This window comes from Phalacrocorax aristotelis, chromosome 8, assembly GCF_949628215.1.
Source record: "Phalacrocorax aristotelis chromosome 8, bGulAri2.1, whole genome shotgun sequence".
Lineage (NCBI taxonomy): Eukaryota > Metazoa > Chordata > Aves > Suliformes > Phalacrocoracidae > Phalacrocorax > Phalacrocorax aristotelis.
Genome location: NC_134283.1, coordinates 36,522,803 through 36,544,760, shown reverse-complemented (window position 1 = coordinate 36,544,760; position 21,958 = coordinate 36,522,803). Strand labels below are relative to the sequence as shown.

Genomic DNA, 21,958 nt, shown 5'->3' with positions numbered 1-21,958 from the left:
CACGATATCAAGTGGTCCCACCTTATTAGGTAATGCTCCAAGCCTGTCAAAGCCAAAAATATGTTTACCTAGCTCTAGGTTTCTAGCTAATGATTGACACAGGCACGTATGCCAGGAAGGGGCCTTCTGCATGGCTTGAGCGGAGCGTGGAGCATGGCAGGACACCTCCCCTCCTGGATGGCTCTGCCTCAGCCCTGGGCTGCCCCTCACAGCTGTGGCACATTGCAACTCAACTACTCTACCCTGGGACTGGCTAAATGCAATTAAGTCTTTCTCCTCCTCTATAGTATTCAACTGAGCTGCCAGCTGATAGCCAAAACCCTTGTTATTTAACCACAGAGCATGATTTTGTACTCTTCACTACCGTATTTCATCTCAGCTTAAGCCCAGGCCATTTCAGCCCAGAAGGTCACCCAGTGCTCGGTGGGAGAAATCCTGCTTTTTTAAAGAAAAACAACCTCAGCAGGACTCTGCTCCACATGCCAACTTTTTCTGTACTACAGCAAGGAACAAAAATATTAAGTCTGGTCCTAAAATCCATCTTTTTGTCTGTTCACCGATAACTCCCGTAGTACCCTCTGCTCATCTGCTACCACCTCCCCCATGACAAGTTCCTGACCCACCTCACCAAGCCTAAGTGACGCCATCCCACAGGGCAGCAGGCCAAATACTTTTAACGTCTGCATAGACTAGATGTACTATATTTCCTTTATCTAGGAAGTCAGCCAACTTTGCAAAGGTTGATATCAGCCCACGCATTGTTTCCTTCGTGAAAATTTACTGTGTACATTATCCCTTTACGCTGTGTATCTTTAGTTTTCTTCAAATTTCTCCCAAAGGTTTGCCCCCTATTAAGGTAACAGAACTTGAATTGGTCCTGAACATGGTTTTTTGTCCTTTATTTAAAGAGATTTTTGGCAATTCTTTGGACTGGTCTCAATCCCAGTCTTCTCAGTTGGGATCCTAAATTCTCCAAATTTCACACTAACTTTTAATCTTTTGAATCCTGTACTTGGTAATCAAAATCCTTACTTGCAGATCTATTTTTGACATAACTTAAACAGAGTGAGCTCATGTTGAATCATCCCAGTTTTATTTTCTAAGAGAACATAATCTCCAACATCTTTCTCACTTGAAAAGCAAATACACAATGACACAATTTTGGGGATTACCTAATGGAAAATTCTATTCACTTTTGTATTTAGGAGCTCTGCTAATATTAGTAGTTTGCAGTGTGCATCTGCAAAGCTAAAGTCTCCCCAAATACCAGCATTTTCAGCTACGTTAATCTCTACTGACATTAGAGAGATCTCTATTCATATATCTTGTTTTCCTTCTCCCCCCTCATCTCAGCCCCAATGTTTCCTGTCCTGTCCCTTATCTCAGCTCCATCAAGTGTCAAGGACTCCAGACCTTTGGACCAATGCAGGCTTCGGCTACAAGGACCTCGGTTCATCCTGATTACAATATCCATCTCTCAGGGCTTATTCCAGCCAAGACTATCATCAATTAATGCTTCCTGGCAGAGGAAAATGTATCTTGACAACTTAATTGCCAGACTGTAAAAGCTGTCATGGTCAAGAAAATTTCTGCCAGTGTCCACAGAGATGACACCTGAACCTTATCAGAAAGGAGATATTATTTACAAACCAAATCTGCAGTTAAAATAGATTGATTCAGCATGCTCTGTCAAACTCAAAGCAATTTTCTTCCAGCTAAGTTATTAAATTTGGGGAATAGTTTGCAGTAGGGGACAGATTAGAGGGACAGAACAGCAAACACCTGTCAAGGATCTAGATCAGGAATTGGGACCCAGAAAACATCACCACAGCAATAGCACGTGCCTGCTGCGCCTCACCTTGGACGAGGCACATAATGTTCAGCTTCAGGCTCCTGCCTCACGCACAAGGAAGATCTATCCTGCGACCCTACAAGCTAACTGCCTGCTTCTCGGAGGGCGATTCAGCAGAGCTTTTCCCACCAGCTGTTTGTCTGGTGGGAAAGCAAGACAGAGCCCTTTCACAACCTGCTGCAACTTTTGGTGTAACACATCCCACCCAGGCTGGACAGGGAGCTGCATGAGAGGGAAACCTTTGTTGTCATTGTGTATTTACATCTTTTTGTTTGTGCAACCCCCACTTGCAGTTACTCTGTGTTGACATCTACCTTTTTATTTTCCCTTTGCTGAGCACACCAGGAGAGGGTGGCTTTGCAAAGCCCACCTGGCCAAACAGCCCGTACGTGGGCACTCTACTCCTTTCTTCTCTTCTACTGCCTCTCCAGGTTACCTCTAGTCACAGCTGTGAATCATCTGTCACCATTTCTGCAGAATTTCACTGACATGAGTCAAGAAAGGAAGCAACCCCTTTGAGGCCAGAAGGCAATAAAGCCAACTCATCTGTTTTCCAGAAATATAAGTACAAATTTTCTAGGCTTCCCATCCACAAGCCAAGTGCACTGTTGTTACTATGCCTAACGCCGAACAGTTTCTTTTGGGACCTTCAACATCAAGGCAAATCACAAATTCTCATCTAGATTTGTAATCTGAAAGTAGTTGCATCTAAATCTTACTGTTTTCAATGAACAACCTGTGCAGAGTTACTCATACCTTCATGCTGGGGAAAGTGTTGAAAATTCTTGTGTTGTAGTCCTGGCAGGAGGGCTAGGCAGCAGTAAGACTCCTACTACAGACTGGAGCAAGGAGGTCTCAAGCAAATGGCCTAGACAAGAGCTCCCTGTAGTAGGGAGGCCCTGACAGGAAAGGACAGATGTGCTAACAGATGCCAAACAGGAGCCTTAAATAGGGGAAAGAGAGAAGCCCAATCCCCAGGATAAAAGCAGATAGGCTATAGGGCAGCGGTTAAGATAATCAAGGCGAATAATGCTGAAACCCCAGGTGCCCATAGGCAGCAGTTGCTTGGTGGGATTGAGTGTCACAGGGATGCAGGAAAAGTCAGAGAAGAGAGCTCTGCAGCAGACCCAGAGGGGCTTCACCGCACAAACAGCATCAGGCTTTCCACATCACAACTTACTCAGTTTTTAAAGAAGCAAATACCCCTAAACTGCAGGATTTCTGGCACCATCTACTGTAGCAGACTGAGAGAGGTCCCCTGGCTGGAGCACACCATGCTGCCATGCATGGGCTCTCCCTCCATGGTGGCTGTGAGTGCAGCTGGGAGGTGGTGAGCTGAGCTACCACACTCCAAAAGGACAGACTGCAGAAAATTGAGAAACACCACAGTGAGTTCAAGGTCTGCTGAGTCCACTGCCAGATTCAACAGTCCTCACTGCATACCAAGAGCAGCATTTGCATGCCCTGAAGAATTGCATAAGTACCTGACACCTTCTATGGAAAAAAAAAAAAAAAAAAAAGGTGAGAGATTCAAGGCCCCTGCAGACAGTAGTTTAGTTCAAAACCCAGCCATGTTGAGAGGCCTGGAGACTGAAGCTGCCAATTCATAACACCAGTTCTGCAAAACCTCAGCAACTGCTGTGAATCACATGGGTTCTGTGGATCTTGGCAAGAGTCACCCTTAATAAAGTGTAATTTACAGCAAACTGAAGACTTCCCAGAGCACTTGTACATTTCCAGGTTTGAGGAGGACTGTTTTGGCCTCATTACTGCGTTAGAGGACAACGCAAAGGGTAACCAAGAACAAATGTAAAAGAAAGGGTAATAAATTCCCAATACTTTTTTAGCTTTTGCCTCTTTCTTTCCAGGAACCTCACAGAAATAATGCATAGCATCACTCACGCAGAGTCCCACTGGAGCTCCACCACACGCAGCGCTGCTCAGGAAAGACATCGTTGGCAAGCCCTTGGAGCAATCTACAAAAAGGGGTTGAAAGCAAGAACTGACAGGGCAGGCTGCTGAAAGCAGAAAGGAGTTAGCATTGCCACCACTGATAGGGCTGTTAATGACAGCGCAGGTGGTTTTAGCAAGTCACTGTCCTGCACCTTCTTGGTAAACAGGTTTGGAGTCTAATTAACAGTCCCTTATTGCCAGCTGCAATTTTTGTGGATGATAATTTCTACTGGCATCAGGAGAAATTCAGAAGGTGCTTCTAGGGCACCATCTTCATCAGTTCATTGCTTTTGGAGCACAGTTAATGCAGGTTTTATGGGTGATTATTTCAAAACCTAAATACTTAAAATCACTGCAAATCATAGCAGCTTTCAAGTGCACTGATTTTCTTTGCAAGAGTTTATTTTAAGCCAAAAATTGTGCACTGCTTTTATGAAATCATGTAGATGTTCCTGCATATGATTTTAGCTGGAATCAGTGAGCAGACATCATAAGAGAACATTTTTACTGTCTGATAGGCATCATTGTTGGGTTGCATAAATAACATTCAATACCTTACTTGTTTTATCACAGCTCAAAGGCAGAAAAATTTGGCATCCCCAAAACAGCTAACCAGGACCAAACTAGTGGCTTTTGCCCTGCATTACTGTACTTGGTGAGGGGATTTTCCACATAGAAATAGGCAGTAATAATTTATTTCTAAATCATAGTGTTAGCTCATATTAGAAGTCAGCATACAAAATGTTAACAACTAGTTATGTCAGTCTGCTAATAGTAAAATCATCTTTTACTATTAGCAGAAATAAAACCTGCTGCGTGCATAAGCATTTTGAGAGTTAAAAATTGATTCTCATTAACTACAGTAGGAAAAAAAAGATAACTAAATAAAACCAACAAACCAACCTATCTCTTTGGTGGGAGTGAAATTAATTGGTATTGGGTAAAATCCTGCCAAAATTCTGTAAGAAAGTCCCTCTAGCCTTATCTGCAATAGAAAGTGTTTACAGATCAGGTCACAGCTAAAATGGACTCAAACACTGTGTATGTTCACTCAAGGTCTTCTGGAAATGTCGTGTAATAAAGTTTATACAAATAAAGAATGTATTTGCTTTAAGTAACAGCTATAAAAGAAAGTACAGGAAGTACCTGTAAACTGCCAGCAGATTTTTGATAACCCACCATCACAGTCTCCTCCTTTGCAAATCCCACCCCACTCTAAGGTGTTGCCCCAACTAGCCAGATGAACCTTCAGCTTGAAAACCTAGCTTCATCTTAAAGAAGTCTCAGACTATAAACAAAGTAGAACCATCTGTAAATCTGTACATCTCAAAAACCACTTTTCCTTAAATAGCTTTAGCTGTTCAACACAATGGAACTTCTCACTTCACCATCTTCCCCATAGCACCATGACCCCAAAGGACAGACCCCTCCCTGAAGGAGATGGCTCCTGAGATGGGCACTGGCTGAGCCCTTGAGCCCACAGAGGCTTGTTTGGGGACAAAGTTCAGGCCAAGGCAGAAGGGTGGCCCAAAAGCACACGGTAACAGTCTATGGGCCACCAAGATGACTGAGCTTTCTGCTTGGCCAGCACTGCCTCAATAGTGACATCAGTGCTTCTGCCCTCTCAGAGCAAGAAATTCTGCTGGCCAAATTCACACCCCCAGATCCCAGAGACCTTCCAAGCTGTGTCACCAGCACCAGCTTCAATGGGGCAGGGCCTTAGCACACCATCTAACACAACCAGTCAAGGTGTATCTAATTCCCAAAGCTGCTCAAAGTGGTCTAGATTTCCCAGTGCCTCAGCAGAGGTTGGAAGAGGACACTTAATGCAACAGTTAAACTGCCAGCCCAATATCTGGGGTGCTTTAAAACCAGTTTTTCCTCTGAGGTTTCCAAATGTAAACCAATTAAATCTCAAAAAACAGCCCTCTGAGGTAGGTAAGTATCTTTTAATGTCAGTTTTACAGGAGAGAGAAAAGGGCTAAAAGGGCAGTGAAGTGATTGAGCCAAGCCCCCACAACAAGTCAGAGAACCTGACCCCCAGTCCCTCCCCACAAAACCCCAGACCACGCTCTTCCTCCTTGGGTCCAACATCTTTGCCAGGTATTTACAGCAGCTGGCGCACCCAGGGGCCTCTGCACTTGCTTGTTGCCTAAGGGACACACAGTGTAAAGCTGGAGTGGGGAATCCATGTGTCCCTCTCACAAGGCTTAGTGAAGAAAAGTGACATGAAGCTGCTGAGTTATCTTTATTGTAGAAGCACGCTAAGACACAGTGAGGCAGTAGACACCAAAATGGCATGCGTGGGGCAGACCTGGGAAGACACCACTGGGTCCCCACAGCCCTTTGCCCTCCACCTGAGCAAGGATGGGCCCTGTTCACTGCAGAAGAGGATGAAGACAGCTCTGGCAGTCCTGGGGACTTGGCAGCTCCCCTGATGCTCAACATCAACTCTTCCTTTACTTGCCCTAGGGTGACAGGAGGCAGACAGTTTATTACTATATTCCCAAAAGGCAAAGGGACATGAAAGGACCACGGGGAAACATAAAAGCTGTGATGCTCCCATGCTCTGGGTGACCCCTGCCTCCCCATGATGGGGGACAACAGGGGGAAACAGTCCTCCCTCCTCCACAAGGACAGCTTGGCTAAAAAATGGGCTGGCGAAAAGGAATGGGCAGAGCCCACCACTGCAGGCACTAGAAAGTTTGCACATTCCCATGGGCTCAGTCCCACCATCCCATCGCTGCAGCAAAAGAGAAAAGCACACTGCAAAGCCCTTTGCCCCAGCCGTGCAGCCTGCCCTGACAAGGTTAGACACTCCAACCCTTGTGAAATACAGCCTACAGGGGACAGGCTGGCTGAGGTAGGGTAAATCGCTGCCCCTCTCTCCATACCTTTAGTCACAGATGATCCCTGGTGTTTGCTGGCAGTCTGAACTCCATTACTTCTGGAAAGAAAGAAAAAAAAGATAAGTCCATCCCCAAGCATGACTGTGTGGCACTGCAGAGCACTAGTGTCTGAGTGACTGCCCCTCTGACCAACTCAGCAGCCACAAGAAACAACTGCGGCAGAGCTTGGCACCAGGGCAGGCAGGTTGGGTAGCTGCCAGCCTAGGAAAACAAGACTAATTTCGGGCTGACTAGGTGCTTTCCACACCTACTACCTAACTGGAAATTATCCTGCTTTTTTTTCTTTTTCCTCCTCCTGCCACCTTAAAAAAAACATGACAAAATAAAGAGCATTGTAAGAAAACTGGGACTTGCCCATTGCAAACCTTAAACAGATAACTCCCAGAAAGAGATTTTAAAAAAAAAAAAAAAAAGAAAAAAGGAGGAACTGGATAGCTCCTTTCTTCCTGACCTATTGACTAATGTGGATAGACTGGTGACTTTTGCATGGGTGATTTGTGGAAAAACCTTTGAACAAGGAATGGCAAGATATGCAACATTAAAAATGAAATGTACTGCAAAGACCCACAATTAAATTCACCCATATAACATCGCACTGCAGGACCTAGTGGTCAGCTAGTTTCCATTCATCCACAGTAAAGTGGCATGGGATCAAAGGAATTTGGTTACAGCACAGACCTTGTGGAGGTGGTCTTGGGCCAGCCCGAGGGCCCTGGGACAGGCTGTCTCTGCAGCAAGGTTTTCCATCACAGCAGTACATAGGCACAACCCGTCAGTGCGAGATCTGTCTTAAACCACACTGCTCTCATCCCTTCCTACAAGCATCCCTCCCTGATAGCAATCTGGTTATCAGGCAGGGAGAGTTGCCAGAAACACCTGGAAACCCAGTAGGAGCTTCGCAGGCAGGAGTGGATGCAGACAGTGAGCTGCAAAGGGACAAGGCAGCTTGGGCACACATTTTGTCAGGCAACCCAGCACCCTTCATGAATAATTTCAAAATACAACTCAAGGAAATACTACATTTTTGAGTAACAATTTATCTTCTTCCAAAGCTTAAAGAGAGGCCTTTGCATTTTTGTTCTGCACATTGCAACTGTCTAAAACCATTTCTGATGCCAAAAGCACTGCTGGAGCTGGTTTCCTCTGGGTTTTAGTGGCATATATTGAGTGCCTGGATCTTCAGTAGAAAAAAAGAATTCATTATACTGCAGGCGACCATGAATTTCCATGCTGAAAATAACATTGCTCTGTACATTGTTCATAAGCTTCCAACTGAGAAACAGGGAAAGTCTTTGATGGACTCAAAAGGTTTTCCAAGGAAATGGGCTTCCATAAATTCCCAATCTCATTTTTCAGGTGATGTAATATACAAAAAGAATAAATCGTTGTGGAGAGGGCTTTATATTCTGCATTTTTTGCCCCAGGGAAAAAAGCTTGTCACTTTCCCTTTTAATTGTATCCAACTCTCCTCGGAATACTTAACATAGCTGCAAGCTGTCTGACTTTCAGTAAATGGTTTACTCCTCTAATTGCAAAGGCCTGAGAACTATAACAGCTCGGTAAAACAGTAAGGAATTCCAACCAGGCACAGTTTCGTGGGAATCCTCTCTGGTTTTCTGTTGCCATGGTATACCCAATCCTGCCTGTCTTGGGCAGTGTGGGGACAGTCACCAACAGGCCTGCGTAGTGGCTGGTCTCCCTGCACTCCCAGAATACATGACCCAAGAGTGGCTCTATCACACTAAAGGTTGAGGCACAAAGGCCTCCAGTATGACCACAGGCAAAATTGCTTCGCTCTGCACTAAAATTTCTTCAACTTTAAACAAAGCTGAGAGCGCTCTGTTGCTTTACAGAAGAGGGGAAGAAGAGCTGGGATGTTAATATTTTAATGTTTCAGGGATCTGCAGACATCCTGGCACGGGGGAGAAGGCGGCACGGCATGATGCTACAGCATGATAGCTATCCCACAGGAAAGTTCTTCCTTGCCTACACACACATTGATACCAAATTCAAATTCAGAAGCCAAAGCTCCCATCCAAAGACATTACAGAACTTCTGTTTGTCTGGTTCAATATTTTGATTCTCTCCAGGTTTGGAGAGTGGAAACAAGGCTCAGTATTTCCCTGAGGATGAGAATTCAGCTTCTCAAGAGTTCATGCCAATACAGAAGACAGTCCTTCCTGAGTGTTACAGGGCATCCTGCACACTGAAGAGACATGAACACACACCCTGGCTGCAACCCAAAGTACTGGAGACTGCCAAGCTGCCACTGCTGGGAAGACAGGGCACAGCTGAGAAATATTGAACTCGTTTGTTATATGGGTTCACACAAGATGTCAAGTCTCAAGAATTTTCCCCAAAAGTATGCCACTTCATGAATAATTTTCATTTCCTAACCATCTCTCTGGATGTTATTTGGGAAATGAGGCCTTTATGGTTGACACAGTTCTAGTCTTTCTGGCCTCAAAGCCCCCTGAAGAAAGCCACATGTTTTCCCAGACATGTCACTCTCCTACACTACAGGCTAGGTAAAACATGGAGACCATGTCCAGGTTATATATAAAATCCAAGTCTGAACCTGTATTTAAGCATCTAGACCACAAGCACCCCACTCCTCGGGCTCTAACAATCCCACCACAGATGCAGGGGGCAGGCTGGGTCCTTAGCATACACTTGGAGTGAGAAATGGGATGCCACACACAGTCAAGAGACACTTCAGGTGGCTGTTCTCTTCACCTCTCAGCAACATCCCATTCCATGCCAGGGAGGGGAAGAAGAGACTGGGGCCTCCAATACTTCTCTCCCAGCCTGTGATACAACTGAGCCCTCCCAACCTGCAGGGCTCCTCCAGCCAATGCTAACAGCTCAGCTGGTGAAGCATGCTGCACCACATCTCTAAAGAGCAGCCACACACCATGGCTTTAATTAACCTGTTAGTTCACTTAACTTGTTCATTCAATTTACGTGTCAGTTAACCTGCCTACGGGGTCAAGGCGTTGAGACCCCCAGCTATTGCTGAAGAGAACAGCAGGGCAGCTGGTGACTGACTGCCAACTACTCATTTTTCACTCTCCATTGTGGCTGCCTGGATCAGGCCCCCACGAGCTGAGATAGTGCCAACAGGGAAGTTCCACAAGGGGAAAAGAAAAGATTGATGTTTCCCCGGCCCAGCTGTGGCATGCCGCTTACCACTTCAGGGGCAGGCTTTCGGCATTCACCTCGGTAGTTTACCGTGATGTAGTTTGAAGCTCTCCTGCAAAGGGAGGACAAGACATTGCTTATTATTCACTCACAATGCCACAGCTCTCTGCCACCGGCATGACAGTCCTCTCTGGACTCCTTAATACTTTGATGCTACTTCCAATATGGTGGCATTTATTACTCCCCAAACAATCTTATGTTTGGGCAGAAAGGCAGTAGGGGACTAGGGAAACTTGTGTATCTTAATTAGCTGTCATCAGATTAATCTCAGGCATTTTGATCTACATTTGCTTAACAGCAAGGCACCAAGGACACACTTGATAGTGAGTCATGATATAGCAAAACAAACACTGTGCTGCAAAAGACACTCGGGAATGGTGGATGGCCCTGTATTACTGAAATTTCTCCGCCTACTCACATGGCAGCTGAACACAAGTCACATTCATTTTTGTATGTTTTCCCATCAGTGCCACAGACTGGTTGTGAGGATTCGCTGCAGAAAATCCGTCCACCCTTTACCCCGTGCAGAATTCGATCACAGTCCAGCTGAAGAGAGAAAGAAATCACATTTGGTGCTGGTTCACTTGCAAGACCCTCTTTTCCACAACTTAAAAGCGCTTACAAACCAAGACTTGCTATGGGGTCCCTCTGCCCTGCAGCACATCCACCACACCTCCAGCAGGGACAGGCTTGTAAAGAATGTCTCTTGCTGGACCAGCCAGCCAAACTTTTGGGAACAGAGCCCTCCCTGCCTGGCACAGACCTGCTCATCTGACCCACCTTGACACCTTGGTCCAGGGCAGGTTTATTTCTGTCACTGGGAATTCACAAGAAGATGAAAACTTCTGCTACTATCCCTAGTCCATTTCATCTCCAAGAATGAAGATGAAACCAATTGGCCAAAATTATGGAGAAAACCTCTACAGCAGACCCCGGCATGACATGCAGCACAACTTCTGACACCCACTGAGTTCAGAGACACAAGCATGTATGAGCAGCTATGACTAAGGGTGTCCTCCTCTTTCTTCTTGAGCATGACAACAGGAAAATTTAGATGCAGCTTTCCTTAAAAACCACACGTGGAACAATCAGGACAAACTCACAGCAGAAGTAGTGGCTTTTGGGGACCCCAAAAAGCCTCTCACACTTAGGTCTCCACCCTACAAGCATGCTGGGTCAGGTGTTTGCAGAGTCATAGCAAATTTCAAACAGCAGAGGTCAGAGATGCCACAGCCTGTTCCCTGGCACACACAGCCCCTTCCTCAGCATGGCCACTCGCCTCTGTTCCACGTGAGGAAAAAAGACCAAAGATGAAGTCACTAATGGGTTTCCATCCCCTTCTCCAGGTGCTATAAAACATGTTGCAACAAGGAGAGCTGCAGCTGGGATGGAAAGGACATTTTGCCTCCTGTCCCACCTGGAGATGACCATTTGGCACAAACTGATAGTTTATCAACAGCACCACAGGGCAGGAAGCACTGCAGGGAAAACAAGGTTTTGCGCTGGGCAGCACAGGGGATTCAGTGACATTGGGGTGCTGTAATGTACCTGCTGGTTAAACATCACTAATTTCATTAATGTGCCGCTTCCTCTCTCATCTGGGTAATTACCAATGACATGAAGGCAGACAACGCTGACCTTTGTAATTCACTGCTAGATGCCTTCCTATACACCAGACATTGCTGCCTGCGGTACAACCCATGTGCCTGCGTTACTGGCCAGGGGAGGCAGCCACCCCACCAGCAGCCCCACATATCACAGGTCCCAGCAGCCAATGCCACCACTCCTTTGGCTCTGGGGAATGGGAGCTGCCTGTGACAAAACCCACAGGTGGCCCTGGAAAGAGGAGAGGAGCAGATTTGCTCTCTGAATCACCTCTCATCAGTATCCACTCCTCCAGTGCTACCAGGAAATACCACTAAGACCTGAAGCAGACTAGAGTTATTACACCTCATGCTTCCTCTGGAATGCATCAAAATTCCTGTACCTGAACCACCTGCCAGGATTTTTTAAACTCAAATATCCCTTTTTTAAAAGCAGTCAGTGACAGAGGCTTCACAGAGTTAAGGCAGTTTGTAGTAAGGTCCCTCCAGCCCCACAGAAATATATTGCTTATCCCTTCCAAAATGTTATTTAAAATAAGGGTATGCAAACACTGGAGGGATTTAAACATCAGGTCATTTTTTTTAACCATCCTAGCTCTTGATAACACCCTGTGACAGTGAGATCCACAGTTTAGTCAGCCTTTTATGGTAACTTAATTTCTCTTATTAGTTTCATATTTTCCACTTTTAGCTTTGTTGAAACTGTTCCATTTCCTTTTTTGTGGAGATAGGAGAGCAGACACCTTCTTCCTCCCACCTTATTCTATACACAGTTGTCATCTGTCACTGAGTGATACCACCCTTTAGCACTCCCTCCCCCTGTCAACCTTGTCCTCAGGCCATGGGCAGCTCTATCACCCTGTGTCAACCATTGCATTTGACTCAGCACTTTCTTAACATGTGAGGGGTGGCACTCCTCACCCCACTTTGGCTACGTATGGGGCAGGCATCCAGCCTGAGCTCAAGGCCAGCACCCTTGGAAGTAAAACTGGCTTAGGAGGGTCCCATATGGGCACATCCAGGCCTACTCCCCTTCCTTCTGCTTAAGTGCTGGGGAATACAGGGCCAGCATCAAGGTACAGGTGCTTTCACTCATTCAAACCCCTCCAAGGACATGAGGCCAAGTGAGAGGCCTTAGGGTCACAGCAGGAACAGAAGCAACTGCTGCGAGAGGAGCCAGCAGGGGCTCACTGCCAGTGGAGGATCACCCCATGGGATAGGTCCCCATTTCTGCCCATGCAGCTGCCATCTCAGACGCAGAAGGTGGGTTTACCAGCTGGTAGGTGTCAGTGTCTCTGCTCTGTGCCTGGCGGCCGGGTGCCACGTTCCAGTTCTTACTGCTCTGAGCCACATTTCCTTGCGGGCTGGCAGGGAAAGAGAGCAGAGAGGCAGCTCATCACACCTCCCCTCCAGAACAGGGGGACTGCAGTGTGAACCCACCCTCCCCACAGACCCCACCGCCCTAGGGGAGTTGCTTGTACCCACCAGGAGAGGAGAGGGCAAGAAGCCCCCCAGACACATGCTAACAGGGAGGCAGCCAACAGCAGGACGAACCTTGCCCTGCACACAGCCCAAGTGCATCACCACCCCAGGGCTCTGCAAACCTGTCTGCCCACTGGCATTGTTTGGTGGGTGAGGAGATGAAGGGACTACACCAGTCAAAAGCAAGAAATCCCAGAGCTCCCCAGCAAAGGCTCTGAAAAAGCAGCAACTGAGTCCTGCTCAGGTCCAGCAGCTATAAAACAAACAAAAGCGCCTGACTAGTCCCCAGAAAGCACATGGTGCACCAGCCACTGCCTCTGACCCAGGAGCTGAGGATGAGCCAGGGCTAGGCAGCAGACACGTGCCCTGCCAGGAGACAGGGTTTGCTGGGCAAAGGTGCCCTGAGAGGGATTTTGAGCACAGCAATCACCTGTGCTTCATGCAAGAAAGTTAAGGACAAAAAGGAGCAAGGGTTGCATGAGAAACGTGCATCTCTCCCCTATCACCAGGCTAGCCAGTGGGGAGAAGTGCTATACTGAGCACCAAACAACACAGTGTTCAGTTCTCCATCCCAGACAGCATGCTACTGAACCATTCCTGTGCCAATTAGCCTCCTGACCACCCCTAGGAAAAAACATGTAGGTAGAAGGGGGCAGAAACCCCCTTCTAAGTGCTAGAGCTTATGGGGTAGTCAGGGGGACAGGCTGCCATCCCAGGTGCTGCTGTACTCACCCTCTGTTTGATGAGATGGGACGTCTCTCATTCACACCCTGCTGTGACCCTGAACCGCCGCAGCTCTTCTGCAAAAGGGGGAGAATCACATTCAACAACCAAGCATAAAAACAACTTTTATACAACTAGAAAAGAAGCAAAGCTAAAGCAGCTCCTGTCCTCCCCCTTCCTCCTCCCAGGCCCAGGGAGTTGCAGGGCTATTTCTAGAGAAGCAGGTTTGATGCTTTCTCCATACAGGCTTTAATACCCACCAAATGTTATCACCCAAGGGCTGACAGGATTGTGGGGGTTCTGAACCTGCCCTTTATCTCACATACAGCATCACACCATCGGAAAAGCAAGAGGGGCTGTTCTGCCAGGTCCAAACATGCCCACTTTGTATGCTTACACACAGGTCCACCCCACAAATGAACAAGGCTTTGCAATGCAACCTGCTTCTCCCTCATCATTAGCTGGCTCCAGCATCCCAAGCACCATGGTCACCCCAGGCTGACCACAGATAGTCCCTGGCCATCAGGATTCCAGACTCTCACCAGCCCCTTTCTCTGAGCTCAAGGCAGGCTCCAAGCTCCATCTCACCTGGCTTGTACCCTTTGAAGTAAGTGGCTTGTTTCGCTGGGCAGTTCCACCAGACTGACCTCTTTGGGCTTCCTTTTTGCTGGAAGAAGGGGAGAGGAGGAAAGGAGAAAAAGAGAGTGCTATGGCAGTGCAAGTGCCACCGGGATCCAGGGCTGCCCTGTAAGCCAGCGTCATGCCATTAGGCACCACCTCCCCATCCGCAGTCCCTGTTCCTGGTGGCCCTGTTACTAATTCCCACCCCTAAAAGCCTTCTCCCTTCTCCTCACCATTCCCACTGTATGCTACATCCTGGATCCAGGTGGCTGCTTTCATATCAGGGCTGCTTCTGCATATGCTCTATGGGAGTAGAGAGCATCTGGAAGGCAAAGTACATGCATGGGAAACTCCTCAGGAGCTGCCCGCACCCAGCAGTCCCCGGGAAAGGGGTTGCTCTCTATCAGCCTTGCTTCTCCTCCTCTATTCCACACTGCTTCTCACCTGCCCCTGGGCCCTTTGTGCTGAAAGGGAAGTGGGAAGAGGGGCAATGACCGGAGCCCTACTGCCAAAGCATCTCTTGGAGGACCACTGGGATTCAGGACTCTCTCCCAGACATTACCCAGATACAGCTCCACAGGCAGAAGCTGCAGTTTCGCAGCAGGAGGTTTCCCTCTCTGCTGTTGTTGTTGCTCAGAGGAAGCTGTACTCACAACTTCTCAGCACACATGAGACATTTGTTGATGTGCTGCTTGCCAGAGGAATCCCGAACAGGGTCATTCTCCCTCGTGCAGGACAGTCGTCCATGAGCTTCAAAGTGGGAGCGATACTCACTGCAGTCATCCTGCAGAAGTACGGCAGTGGTTAGAGCACCCTGTCCTCTTTGCCTTATCGATCTGATTCTTAGAAACTTGGGGGCTCCTGCCAGGCGAACATTGAACCATCACAAATGCAACACAGGAGAGCCTAGGTGTGGACAAGAGCTGAGGGTGTGCAGTACTAGCCATTTAGTATATAAACAGAGGAGTGAGTCAGAAAAATTATGGGTCCCTCTGTCTGCACACCACGTGTTGGGAGTTTTCTAGCATGGTTCAACTAATTATTATTCCTCTTGTTGGACTATCCAAAGCATGCCAGTGACGCGACTGATGCAGTAATGAAGTCCCTCCCATTTGTCCCAACATCCTTAATGCACAGCTACAGCTTTTTCTGGGATCATAGAGCAAGTAGTATCCCCAAAACCAGCCACACTTTGGGATGTGTCAATCAAGAAGCAGCAGTTAAAACAAAGGGACAATGTAAACATACTTAATAGTCCATGAGCAGTGGAACGTTGTTTGGAGAGTGGATGATTAATTTGTTCCCTGTTTAAAATCACTGTGCAGAAACCATGTTAATTTGCCCCTGTTATATAACATGGATGTAAACATTCAATCCCCCGATGTCCACTATTTCGGACACCACAACAGCTAACTCCAAACAGCAAGTACAGAGGATAAGTAACTGGAACCCGCTTACCCTTTAGTTTTTTACAAATTGGTTTTAACACCTGCAATTTTCTGCTTATTTTGCACATAGGAGAGTTTTGGCTAGCTTGCATTAAGGTCCTTAGCGGGTCACTGACCTCATCCTTTGCTTTGCTCAGAAGCTTCCAGCACCTCATCCTGTCTGCTGGGGGAGGATTTCCCCTGCATTGTGTTCTGCATCCTACCTGGGGCACCTCAGCCTCCAGCAGCCCAGTTTTGCTACTGGACTTAAGCTGGCAAAAAGCTCAGAGTACAAATCTCTACATTTCCCTAGAGCCAAACTAGCCATCAGTAGGAGAGATAAGATCTGGCACAGGACAAGCCTACACCTTCTGGGGCCAGCAGCCACATTGCATTGCTCCCATCAGAAATAAATGTCCTGTTTATTTACTTGCCCAAGAGCCTCACTGCTTCTCCCCATCACCAGCATGTGCTCACATCCCTGTGCAGTTCAGGCAATGCTTTCCCTCCCTGACAAGCCTAGAAAAGCTCTCCCAGCCCCTCCATGCCTCATTCCCTGGGACCAGCCCAGCCCAGCATCTCAAACCTCTGCCTCCGAGACAGATCTGCCTTCCCCTAACAGCCTCTCTCAAACAGTCTCCTTTTGAACTAGCATTTCTGGAGCTCTGTTAACTTCCTGACCTCTGCTGCAAAAGCCTTGCTGAGTACATCCAAGACTTGCATGTGCCTTTTTCATGGCCTGTCACATCCCTGACCCACTAATAAACGCAGGGATTTCTTTTCCTTTGTCACTTCTAACCAACAAGAAGGAATTCTTGTTAATCACTGACTGTGTGATCTTGCACTGTTATTACATTTTATCTTGTTTCTATTACTCCAGGCCTCAGCACTATCCAATTAGTCCTGAGTGATCTGCTGATCCTCGTCTGCCGATACTGCCTCCCAGCTCTGCCATCAGTAAATTTCACTCACACTTCCATTTTTTGTGCCAAAGTCATTAGGAAAAAGCACTGAAACAGGATTATCCTCAAGACTAGAGCTGAAAACGACTGCACCAGTCCCTGCCATGGCAGAAATTGAAAGGTAAGTGTTAGAAAGGGACTTCTTTCCCCCCTTTACAGAACTGCTTTCATCAGAAAAGCATCAGTGCACGGGGTACAGTGGCTGCAGGGCAAAGGTGGTAAATGGCAGCACCGTGAGAACAAAGTTTCTAATGAGAAAAGCTAAAACTGAGCCACAGGCTCATGGAGATAGTGCAGGGCTGAGCTCTCCACCCAGAATAAAATGTCGTCTTGAACTTTTCAGAGCTTTTCAGCCAGATTTTTCATTTTAACCTAATCAGCACCCTCAGCAGCACTGGCTTCTCCACCCTTGAGCCAGGTTTCTGGACAGTGCAGCACAGCTGGTTTCTTATTCTCATGGGATTTGCCTGTCCCTAGATCCACAGGTCAATGGGATAAACCATAACATTCAGGCAAGATCTTCACCTGGGGGATTCAAAAGCATGAACAAGAAATGGAGGGAAAGGAAAGTGCATCTCAAAATTAAGTCAGTAGAGACAGAAAAAACGAGTAGAATAATGTTGCCTTTTCTCTATCTTGGGTGAAAATCCAATAAAGTTCTATATTGACCTGCCTAATACTTTAAGCTCACCTTATCTTTTCCTTGTCTGTTTTTAGATAACTTCTGCTCCTTCTCCCTTTTGCTGTAAAAGAAGCAAGATGAGAAAGTGAATACCATGGTGCTCCAGGGAGCAAGAGGTTTTCCCTGCCACCAGCTGCACAAGGGGCGAGTGATCCCATCCACTGGCATCAGCAGCCAAGTCACTCCAGCAGCTGCTTTCTCAATTTTACAGAAAAAGCTGTTTTTCCTCTACTCACAACTTCTCTGCACACATGATGCACTTATTGCTGTGCTGCTTTCCAGAGGAATCCCGGACAGGGTCATTTTCTCTGGTGCAGGAAAGTTTCCCTCTCTCAAAGAGATCCTGAAACTCTTCGCAGTCATCCTGTGGAAGTGCCAAGAACATGGGTTGATACAAATATACTGACAGAGAGATGTACCTCCCATAAATCCAGAGGAATATCCACCCAAAGAATTACATTCCAAACACTATTTTGTTTCCTTGAGGCTTAACTCAGTGGAAAACCATAGTTTGCCTGATACGTTCTTTTAAACTATAGTAGGCAACATAAAACAAATTCATATTTAGATGAGCACATGTGTCTTTTGCATCCAGGGTAGCCTTATTTCTATTTCTAATAGATCAGACATGCAAGAACCTGCCTGAAGGTCCTAGGTTCTGCTCTACGTATAAAAGCAAAAATTTCTTAGTGGATTTTGAATAAGGAAGTCAGTTTTCCCATCTCTCATGAGTGAACACACTACCAAGAGTTTTAAAAATCAGTGCACAGTGAAAGACAAAGCAGCAGGCATTAAAAAGAATATCCTCACACACCTCCTTTCCAGGTATGCTAAAGTAAGAGGCAGGCATTTTTACCTTCCAAATAACACCACTCTATGCATTAATTGAAACAAAGCATTCTTTCACAAAAGGCTTTTGTAGCAAAACCCGCTTAAGCATTTCAGTCTGGTCCTGTATTTCCTCTGAACAGCTCTGCTCCAACTTTTAGGACATGTGAGCAGGCTTGTAGCATAAGAAACACATACTACATTGTGATGCCTTTAAGATCCTTTATGGAGCGCTTTTAAGGTCATCTGCCATGTGATCTACATTCTTCCCCCCTCCTCCCCCTGCACTGTGTAAAGATGATGGTTTGATAACTTATCCCAGCTCTGCAGAAGGGAAAGTCAAGCCCAGAAAATTACTTGCCAAAAGCCAGACAGAAAATCTATGGTTGAACAAAGAAATTCAGTGTAGGTCTCTTCCTGACACTGTAAAACTCTTCTTCTGCCTCAGGACCACACTTTGGCAAGTCAGGTGTGTAAAAAAGATCTGCCTTAGGATAGCTATGCTTTACAAAGTCTTTAAATTGCCCAGACACACGAGAGCTAGAAAGCTACCCTGCTTAACAAAATGTTTTAAAAAATATATATATATCACTGCAACCATCACTATCTGATGGAAACCAATTCACTCCTATCTAGGATAAAAACCCAAGGCTCAAAAAGACAAGTTCCTCCATATAAAGACCTGCTATCTAGAAAAACAGCTATGGTTAAAAGAAATCAGCCAGGTGCATCAACAAGATAAATAAGGGACAATCAGAGCCAGCCTGTTCCCACACCCTGCCCTAGTCACAGCTCACATGCACCATCATTGCTATTAATTGTTTGTCAGATACCAATAGTGTGCCTTACAAATGGGCAGGTATCCTCCTTAGCCTATACTCTGGGTCAGGCACAGACCATACGTGACATGTCAGTAATTGCCCAACAGGGACTAGATTGCCTGGGAGGAGCCACGAGTTTTGGTTTTTCATGCTCATGGGTAGCACAAAGCCTCGTGCTCCTTCAGACCCACTTGCCAAGGCAGAGCATGTTTGCCCTGCTTCCACTGCAGACACCACCGGACCCTCCCACATCAGCCAAGCCAACATTTCCCACACCATAGACAAGGAAGTGCTCAGCAAGTAGGTCAAAGGCAGAAGACTCAATTCCACTGCATCATCTTGCTCCTGGCACACCGATAAAATTGGCTTCGGTAGCGATGTTTCACCTCACCTCTCCTGAGAGGTTTGCGTTCCTGTTCGCCTCTCCACCACTCCCTTTGTTTGTGTCTCTTTCCCTGCAAGAACGGGAGGTGTGAGTGACAGAGCAGCGTGCAGTCCTCAGACATAAAACCAAAATAGCTAGTGATGAAAGGCCAGTCCTGCCAACCCCACCTCCCCGTTGTGCAAGGCAGCAGGACAGACCAGCACTGGGGCTCTAGCTCAGCGAGACACGCCTGGAGTATTTAGCATCTCTCAGCTGGGGGCATTTTGCCGTCCTTTCTCTCTGCAAAGCATCCAGATGTTTCCATCCTGTTAAACACCATCTATGGAAACAAACTAAATCCACATGTTTTCACCCTAGATTTGCTCCTCGCACTCTGTAGTGTGTGTCCCCACGTGATGAGCTGGAGGGCCCTACTGGATTCACAGGTGTGCAGAAGAGCTACAGACTGGTCTGCCTGGCCCAGGACTACAATTTTACACCTCAGAGTGAGACAGAGCCTCCTAAGAGCTACAGGGGATAACGTGCTACAAATGGGCAGGGCAGCCGTATGAGCCAGTGGGTGGCGGATACTCACAGCAGCCTTTGGCACATCAGGCACTTGTTGAGGTCTGTTTTGCCATCAGGGCTTCTGACTGGCTCCTTGTTGGTGGGACAGGAAAACTTCCCGCTGCGCAGAAGCGACCAAATTTTCATGCACTCATTCTGAAAAGCAGGAGGGAAGTTAGTGGAGTATCCCTCAGAGTCCATTGAGATTCCATGAACAGTTCATTCACATTTAAGCTTTTTTGGGTGGGCTATGTGTCTCAACAGCAATAATCTTTACACGCCAGGCCTGGGGCTACCCATGTTCCTCATCCCCATCCCTCACCACGAGCAGTACAGGCTGCACCCAGAGTCCCGCTTGTGGCTCCCAAGGCAGGAAAGACAACAAGAAAGTTCAAAACCCATTGCAATGGCCGTTATTCATGGAGAAAGGAATACATATTTAATTTGCATACAGCTGCAAATTGCTACCTGCTGCAGGGGAGGACTCTATAGTATAAAGTTAGTCAAGAGCAGAAAAATATAGCCCTAGAAGTGCCAGTGGGATGCAAGAGTAATGAATTAACCAGTGACTGAAGAGCAATTCAGGTACGAGACCGAAGCACAGAAAAGCACAATCCTCTTAGGAAGCAGAGCAGTAATATTGTGTAATGCCTCATCAACCAATTGCCTCTTCTGCTGGGTACCTAAAATGCAGACTAGGGAGGACAATGAACCATTGAGTTATTTTTGGCTACAATGTTTTTCCAAAAGGGTCTTTACTAAGGAGAGGCAAGCTTGTTTGACTAAAACATGAATGGAACTGGCTTCTCAGTCATTGAATCAAATAACTGAGACTCAAAGGGCTTGCCTTAATTCTTTTAATTATCAAACCTAGGAATTATCAGAAGCAGGGTTTTCTGATGGATCAGAAGCAAAGTTCTGAAATATCATTAGAAATGTAATTCATGCCACTTCTAACTTCATGTCATGAGATATCCAGCCCAGAGTTGTTCGGATATGTGCTCAGCATAGCACACTAAATATACACTGTCAGCAAAAGCCACTGCTGTGTTACAAAAGTATTATCTTTAAACATGGAGAAATTAACTGCTTTTTCTACCACTGAAAAAGCATTATGATATGTAAGTATAGCCTGTCTAAACTACTTTGCTCAGGGCATGCATTAAGCAGCTAAGTAGTTGGCAAAACAAAAGGAGAATCAGAATAGAAAAGGCTGGACTCACTTTAATTGAAGCTCGGCTGGCAACATCTGTGGCAGAAAATAAACCAACAATGAAATTACACAATATCTTTGAAGAGATATTGTAAATCAAAAGTATTTAATGAAAATACTTCATGCAGTTTCCTAATCCACCCAAATACCTCTAGATAAAAGCCAACCTAATGCATTATGGTACACTGATAGAAAGGACTAGGCACTAAAGACTTTCTGGAACATTGCACTTATTCCAATGCAAAAAGCCCAACCATTTTTTTTGTGTGTGTCTTTGTGCCCTCCTTTACTGTGTTACTTTTCTGAGTCTTAAAATCCAAGCTTCAAGAATGGTTCAATAACTGTTTCATTATTATTCTATCCCACTGCCATGGTACTTGTACCAACCTTACCCAAATATTTTTTTGCTTTCTTCATCTTCACTTAAAATTGGGAAACTAGAGCTAGGCCAGATCATTGTTGTTTGTCCAAACCTTCAAATTCCTTTTCAACACCCATTCCATTTGGAGTACTTCATACAAATTAATAATGAGTCAGCAGGTGGGTAGCTGATATCTGCTTCTTTCTATTAAGACGTTTAGAGCTGGTATGATACATGTCATCCTTTTCTCTTGCATCATCTGTGGCATCACAGGAAGCCATCAAGAAATCCTCCATTAGCTCATTTTCAGTGTAAACAGGCACTAAAGTGAAAGACCATTGCATCAAGCCTAAACTCCGGCTGAAGTCTATTGTAGCCATACAAAAAT

At 46.3% G+C, this 21,958-nt stretch overlaps 1 protein-coding gene across 6 annotated transcripts in view; it reads right to left on the bottom strand.

Annotated features, from left to right (window-relative positions):
• Positions 1-68: 68 nt before the first annotated feature.
• The window catches only part of LOC142061467 (serine protease inhibitor Kazal-type 5-like), a 49,818-nt gene continuing 27,928 nt past the window's right edge, over positions 69-21,958 (bottom strand). For 2 of the 6 annotated variants that reach the window (XM_075102574.1, XM_075102573.1), the window contains 9 exons: positions 20,025-20,152; positions 19,457-19,520; positions 17,653-17,780; positions 17,426-17,477; positions 14,999-15,129; positions 14,313-14,391; positions 13,734-13,801; positions 6,700-6,752; positions 69-6,273 (listed from right to left, as the gene is read on the bottom strand). In XM_075102574.1, coding sequence (XP_074958675.1) covers positions 5,720-6,273; positions 6,700-6,752; positions 13,734-13,801; positions 14,313-14,391; positions 14,999-15,129; positions 17,426-17,477; positions 17,653-17,780; positions 19,457-19,520; positions 20,025-20,143 — 1,248 coding nt within the window. In that variant the 5' untranslated portion in view covers positions 20,144-20,152 and the 3' untranslated portion in view covers positions 69-5,719. Of the gene's footprint in view, positions 6,274-6,699; positions 6,753-9,903; positions 9,968-10,333; positions 10,462-12,792; positions 12,884-13,733; positions 13,802-14,312; positions 14,392-14,998; positions 15,130-17,425; positions 17,478-17,652; positions 17,781-19,456; positions 19,521-20,024; positions 20,153-21,219; positions 21,246-21,958 lie in introns of all 6 variants that reach the window. The other 4 variants (XM_075102577.1, XM_075102575.1, XM_075102576.1 and 1 more) reach the window with 4 other exon arrangements.